The 7,556-nt window shown below is 42.2% G+C and overlaps 1 protein-coding gene across 1 annotated transcript in view; it reads left to right on the top strand.

The window, feature by feature from the left end:
- The first annotated feature begins 265 nt into the window (after window positions 1–265).
- The window catches only part of RASGRP1 (RAS guanyl releasing protein 1), a 40,087-nt gene continuing 32,796 nt past the window's right edge, over window positions 266–7,556 (top strand). The window contains exons 1-2 of the mRNA XM_061367697.1: window positions 266–754; window positions 3,215–3,384. Coding sequence (XP_061223681.1) covers window positions 723–754; window positions 3,215–3,384 — 202 coding nt within the window. The 5' untranslated portion in view covers window positions 266–722. The remainder of the gene's footprint in view (window positions 755–3,214; window positions 3,385–7,556) is intronic.

Raw genomic sequence — 7,556 nt, 5'->3', positions numbered from 1 at the left:
GACCCGGGCACCTTTCCGTCGGCCCGGCCGCTCGCCAGACTCCGTCGCGCACCATCCCGGGGCTGTCCTCCGAGGGCTCCGGGGCTGCCTACCGCCTTCCGTCCGGTTCTCCCCCGCGGCAGATGTCGGCCGGGCCCTGGCAAACACCCCACCCCTCCGCTGACGACCCAGCCGATCACTCCACCCGCAGCCACGTAACTCCGGTGCTGTCAGAGGCTGGGGTTTGGTTGGGGATTATCCACCCCCCCCCCCCCTTCCCCCGCTGTCCTCGGTCCCCGTGAGCCCCGGTAGCCGCGGGGGAGCGCCGTGAGGAGTGGGCTCTCCCTGCCCGCCCTGGCCCTGCACTGACCAGCTCCGCCAAAGTTGTGCTGTGGAAAAAGTTGCGGCGGTTTTAGAGCCGGATGGTGTGAGCCGGAGAGCGTGTTTCGGTACCCGGTAAATCCGGTGGCTTCAGAGAAGAGCAGCCCAGTAGCTCCGTACTTCCTTCTGCCGATAAGATCTTCGTCTGCGCTTGTCACGGGTGGCGGTGCCGCCGTCGCTGCCCCACTTGAATTGCTTTCAGGCTCCTCCCGAGGCGAGACGGGGAGCGGGAGAGTGGCGAGGCTGGAGGAGGCGATGCGCGGGGCCGCTCCGCTCCCCCCGGCCTCCCCCGCCCCGCACAGCCCCGCTCCCTGCGCTGCGGGCAGACCCTACCGGGCGGCGGAACTGCGGCTGGCACCGGCATGGGAACTTTAAGGAAAAGGAGAGAAACCCAGTGAGTTGCGCTTTAATTCTCCCGGTTCCGTCTCCCGCTATCCCGGGACGGTGCCCCGCCGTGGGGCAGGCTGCGGTCCGGCTGCAGGTCTGGGGGGTCACACGCCGCTGTACCTGAGAGCGTGAGAAGCCCGCCCGGCGCGGTGGGGACGGGCACGGTGCGTTGGTACTGTGCTGCCCAGCGGAGGCTTCCGGGGGGCGGTAGTCCGAGCGGCTGGAGCTCCGTGGGCGCCGGGTGGGAAAGAGGAGGGAAAGAAGCACGGGAGAGGGTGTGTGAGGAGAAGACGTTGTTTTACCCTTTTGAGTACGGGTGTGAGCAGGGCAGGTCGGTCAGCCCGGGCTGGGAAAAACCTAACCTTACCGTCCCGGCGAGACGGCTGGGCGGGAGGGGCGGCGCGGCCTTCACCCGGGCTCTGGTTACCTGTGGCACCGCCGGCGGGGCGCGAAGCGAGGGGCTGGGGCGCAAGGCTCCTGCCCACCCTCCTAGCCGGGGGAAAGCCACCTTCGCCGGTGCCACTTCTGGCGCTGGTGATCATTTGTTTGTGGTTTCTTCCCACCGCCAAATAGGGTGCAGTGGAAATGCAGGGTGCTCATGTCGTGTGTCCTCCCCGCCCCCCGCACAGCTTTCATCTATTTTTTATGTCAAGCAGCTGAGGCAAGTGGATCCATTCTAATGAATGACGCGTTAGTCCCAGAGGTGTCACCGGCTCAGTTTTGTTTGTCCAGTGCTGCCAAGTTGTCTACAGTGTTATTGCAAACTTTTTTTGGGGTGTGGACGCTTTAGTTTTTTCTATGCTCGGTTGCCAAGACCTAAAAATAACTTGTTCTGTAACTCCTACTTCATTACTGCTGCATTGCTAAGATCCTATGCCCTGTGTTCAAGAGGCACTGGAATAAAGCTAAGAGAGGGGTTTCAGCTTGTAAAAAGAAAGCTCTGAAAGCTGAACAGGCCCTTGCACTTTTCAGATGAGAACAGGAAGTCAGATCACAAAGCTAAGAGGGAAATTTAGAGAAAGGGGGAAGGGAAGAGAACATTCTTTGCATAGGCACTGTTAGCTTAACTACGGAGGAGCTGCATGAGGAGCTGCATGATGGTCGCTACTTATGCAGGATCTGGCCTGCATTTTCCTGACTTTTTTAACTACGGAGGCCTGGGGTCAGTGTTGCGTTGAGAGTAACATCACATGTAGCTTCATGGCATTCTCAGCATTCAAATGAGGCAGAAAAAGGCTTGACTGGGGAGAGGTAAGGTCCAGTCGGTCTTCGTAAGGTGTGCGTATTTCCAACTTCATCCAGGAGTGCCTGTAGGGGAATGTTCGTGTCTTTTCCTTCCTTTTCTGTATGTGATACACACACTGGATAAATTTCTCTGCCTTTTTTCCCCCCAGGACTGTTTATTAATGAAGTCTAGTATATTCAAAGAAAATTTGTATGAAAGCTGAAGGTAGCATCTTAAAGATGTGGGAGTCACTTGCTTAGGAAGACTGTGGAGTGTAAATTATCCCTGAAATAAACCCAAGTTTTACTGAAACACCAGTGGCTGTTGCCCTTTTGTGAACTATATGGTTACATTCTCAAGTCAAATTTTGAGGTGGTTCCTGTTCTTTGCAGGCAAAAATATTTCAGCACTTTTCATTGATATAAAAATGTATCTCTTTATACTATTTCATGCAGAATTATTAACTTGTATGCAGACAATGAACAGCCTTTACTTCTATCTGTAAACATACACATTCTTGAAGTCTAAGATTTTATATGATCAAAATACAAGCCTAAAACTAGATATGGGGTTTATTTTGGTCTCTTTTATCTTTATTATTAAAGACATTAATCGTGCATGCAATTTTAAAACAACTTAGTAAGAAATAATAGTATAGAACAGATGCAAATTAATACACTTTATTTTATTTGTTTTGGTTTTAATTGTTTAATTTTACTCCACTGTAAAGTTGCACTGATATTTTGTTTACCTAATAGTGGTTTTCCAAATGAAATGAATAAAGCTAGTCTGGCATTTTCCAGTGTGTGTATTTTTTGATTATAGTTATATTTTTTCCACCTTTGCTTTACACCAATGTAATGAGTAGTGTAGGCACACAAGTGTGTGGTAGTAGATTACTGCATAACAATATTCCTGTTACACAGTTTGAGGGTGTTTTATGCTTATGCTGTAATGTAAACATAAGTCCCCAACAAAGAACCAGTACTTCTGAAAATCTTGACAGATTATTCAAGGAGCTCTATAACTGTGTACTCTACAATCCATATTTAGAAGGGGGAGAGGGGGAAGTCACTTATTGAGCAGTCTCTTTGGTGTGCGTATTAAGTGGGAGGGTTAGGTCTTTCAGCACCCTAGCTACAGCGGAATAATAGTCCTTTAAATCTCTCCTCCTTTCCCATGCAGTGTAAAATTTACCACTGCATCTTCTCCTATTTACTTCACCATTGTGCTTTCTTTTAGGCAACCTGCCCAAGCATGCAGCACAGCCCCTGAATCAGCATTTGAGCTGAAGCAGATTGATCATTGTCCCAGCATCTCACATCTTACCCAGATCACAATGGTGCCGTTGGGGCATTTAGCCAAAGGGGCCACTTTGGAAGATCTTCTTGAAATCTGCATTCAGTCTTTTGGTGAGTGGCTGGACAATTTTAGAGTTTTGTTAATTTGTTACCATTCTGGCTACATTTAGGTCACTTAATAGTGAATTACATTGATTTATTAGTGGAGTAGAAAGGCATAACTGAGAACTTGCTATGCTGTAGGTGACCACATTCTTATCGGTTTGTGAATCTGTTCATGTATATGTATGTGTGTACTATGTGCTAAGAGATTAGAGAGATTAGTGTGACTACTGCTTTTCCTTGAGAGAATATGACAAACGCCAGTCATCTATACTTCTGTGTGTGTTTTTTTGTTGTTCCTTCAAGTACCAATTTGGTAAACTTTAGCAAGTAATTATTGTATTCGCATATTGCAGTAATATTCTCAAAATGTTTGCAAACAGCGTGTTTATATAAAACATCTTGAAATTAGCAGGGCTATTTTTAAACTAGATGAATGAAATAGCATTGGATTGCTTCTTGCATTATCTGTATGTATTTGAATTTGCTTCTCTACAGAACAGAAAGAATACAAACAAAAATCACAATTGTATACCTTTTTTTAATCTCTCAGTTACCCATCTGTCCTTTTACAATAAGAACTTTAATATATGAACAAGCATGACTATTCCCTGAGTCGTACATCCCTAGTTTCTTTTTCCAACTTTTTAACTGGAATAATTTGCTTGTAAGTAGTTCTTCTGTTTGTTAATTGCTGTCTTTCAGCCCTGTAAGCTATTCCCAAACCATATGTGACAAAGTCCTAGCTGCAGAGTAGTCTTTAGAAAATAAATGTACTTGAAAACCCACTAGGCTCTAAAATAATTAATCTATAGGTAAATAGTAACATATAGTGGTGATCTATTGATAAAGCACATAAATACTGTGTAAACATGTAAACAATGACTAATGTTTCACATTAATTGGAAATTTTTATGCTTTTTTTTTTGAAACCAGCATGTGCAGAGAAATGCATGGCTGAGAAAAGCTGATGAAAAAAGTAATTGTCAGTAACATTTTGCTTCTTTTTAGCTCTTTTCTCCTCCATTTAATTATTGTAAAGAACATACTCACTGAACTCTATAAGCCCCAGTTCCTAAACAAATGTTGATTAAGTTTTGGTTCACTGGGAGTCAGATAAGACATCTAAAGACTGTGTAAGACCTTCATACATTTTTAGTATTGTGATTCCTTGACCAAAATTATGTGTCCACATTTTTATGAAAAAAGGTATGATAAATATGATATAAAAATCTAGTAAAATTATTATGGTGGTTGATTTCAAGTACTGTGGGTGAAACGCTGAATAGGAGATTTTTGTTGGCTTAATTATGTTAATACTTTTTTAATACTTTTTTAATACTCTTTGTATAACATCATACACATGCTTCTGTGTTCTCATATTCCTGGGCATCCTTATGTTATAAGGAATAAGGTGACAAAAGAAAGCAAACGTACCTGTCTAGTTCAGCTATATATGCATGTGAATCTTTCTAAAGGGTTTCTTACCTCAGTTATGTAAGTCCACTAAATAGGGTTTTCTTGAACCTTGACAAGTGGTACATAGGTCTAGCAAAGTGAATTGTAATGCATCTGCAAACATAATCTTAAACTCACTGTTGATTATTAGGATTATGGTGTGTGGTGCAGAAGTTTAGATTTGGGCAATTCATAGTAGTGTCTGTACATCTTTTCTGACATAATGCGTGTTTCTAAGCCAAATTGGAATTTCCCAGTAGAATGTTTAAATAAATAGTAAAATACAACTGTTGCAACTATATATAACCTACATAACAAAGTTCTTTAAAGCAGGTTCTTGTAGCTACCAATAAAACCTCTGTGCAAAGTTCGTTCATATTGTTGTGCTAATAAAGGAACAGATGGAAAAAACTTTAATCTGGGATTCTGAGGAAGGGTGGAGGTAGGGAGAGAAATGATGGGAAAACCCCATAGTTGCTGAATGATTAGTAGTAAACTGATTGAACAAGTTTCTTTCCATGCATGGTACTAATGTAAAGCTGTTGCTGTGTAATAATAGTTCTGTTCAGACTGAGGTTATATCTTCAGTCTCGCATTCAGTCTCACATATGCTGACCTATAATATTTTGGATATTATTTTAGAAATTAGTTATTGTGATCTGAGCAAGCTTTATTTCAATATTAAAAATACAGAAACCCCTGAGACATGAGCACATATTTCTTTTATATGTTTTAAGTTTACTTTCTGGAAAGAGCCCTTGATTCATTTGCTGTCTAGGGTTAAGGAGAGCAAAATGCAGTAGGTAGAGAGGATGCATTGCATTTCAGAATGTACACTGCATAATGTTAAGAGCATAATGCACTTGCTAATAGTATGTGTACAATTACACAAACAATTCCTATACTAAGAATGCAGCTGAAATTATGCTTGTGGATTCAGTTACACAAGTTTGGGAAAATCATATAATGTGTAAGAAAGGCTGCTGTCGACAATGGTGTGCATAGGAAGTGAGCAGCTTTTTGCCATATTTGCAGAGAGTATGAGAAGTTCTGATCAAGAAAGTATTAAGAATTAATACAAGCTATGAAGAACATGAGTATAAGTTATTTCATAGAATCATAGAATAGTTAGGGTTGGAAAGTTCCAACCCCCCTGCCCTGGGGAGGGTCACCTCACACTAAACCATGCCACCCAAGGCTTTGTTCAGCCTGGCTTTGAACACTGCCAGTGTTCCTACAGTTATCCTACAGTAAGGATAAGAGGAAGAAATGAGAAGGCTAAGCTTTTCCACAGTCTTGTAAATGGATTCCAGGATGTTTTGTAGAAAGACAATTTTTGTCCAGACAGCCAAATTAATCCAAAACCTATGCAAAGGAGGCAAGAAGCAAAGATTGGGTCTTACTGATATTGTCCGTGGGTCCACAAGAGTGCTGGGTAGGTGATGATGTTAGAACGTGGACAGTATAGAGTGAGTGATTTATTTATCTATTAATTAATTAATTAATTAATTAGTTTATTTTAGAAAAGACCAGATCCTTTTTCAATTTCATTAACTTAATCATCTAAACATGTACTTGGGGATGAGTGTGTGCTCTTTCACTCACAAATTTGGTCTTCTTTAGCTTGAGCTGAGGAATGATAGGCATGTGCTTTAGAGACAGTGAGGGTCATATGAGATACTGTTAAGTCATGTAGATGATCACTACATCTGAGAGATCAGCATTACATCAGTGTTTCAGTAGCATGATGAGAAGGAGGTGCTGAAAGCAGAGGTTTCTTCAAATTCCATGAAAGTTTGCATCTGGATAAAATCATAGAATGGTTTTGGTTGGAAAGGACCTTGAGATCATCTAGTCCCAACTTCTCTGCCATGGGCAGGGAAACCTCACGCTAGACCATGTTGCCCAATTCTCAGTCTTCATAGAAGAGGTGGTCTAGCCCTCTGATTATCATTGTGGCCATCCTTTGGCCTCACTCCAGCAGTCACTTCTTGTGTTGATTTTCTCTTAGGTGCTAGCTGCCTAAAACTGTACAATCATAGTTAACAGTTAATCATAGTTAACATTTTGTAGAATAAAAATTAATTACATTAGCAGAGCTGTCTAGTTATGTGAACAGATAATATTTCTATAGCTAACTCTTCTATCAATGCCATGCAAAATATATTGAGTCTTAGGAATTCTTTGTGAGCCAAGAAAGTATTACATCCATTTTACAAACAATGAAGCAGGCAAGTTAGAGTTCTCTCATTAAGAGAACTATAGCCATTTTTTCCTCTAAACTACAGGAATTTTGAAAATTGTATCCATTTCCCCCCTTTCAGTTATCTAGAAAAACATACTGTACTCTTAAGGTAAATAAATTTTTCAGTCTGGCTAAAACATACAATAACTACTAAAACAATCACAGTTCAAGTATCGAGTTTATCTGTGTCCTTTTACCCAATTTACTATATGCCAGATTCTAACATAGAATTCTGACTCAAAAGCAGTTACATCTTTCAAGGCCTATGCACATCCACAGAAGGCAAATTTGGTCGTTTACTTCTTTCTGGTAGGTTTGCCTGAACAGTCATTTGTTTTTCTCTCATGCTCCACAAACTTGCAGGGTTCCACCCCTCAGCCCTGAAGCCTAGGCTGAGTGTTGAAGTCTCCAGTCGCAGTTAAAGTTAGTTAAACTTTAGTTTAAGTACGTAGTTAAAGTTTGTTCATGGTATTGTTCT

This window comes from Neopsephotus bourkii, unplaced genomic scaffold (assembly GCF_033783945.1).
Source record: "Neopsephotus bourkii isolate Nb327-2 ecotype Australia unplaced genomic scaffold, CSIRO-AGI_Nbou_v1 NB_1388, whole genome shotgun sequence".
Classification (NCBI taxonomy): domain Eukaryota; kingdom Metazoa; phylum Chordata; class Aves; order Psittaciformes; family Psittacidae; genus Neopsephotus; species Neopsephotus bourkii.
Note: the sequence above shows the minus strand (reverse complement) of the source record. Positions and strands in the feature narration are given on the sequence as shown.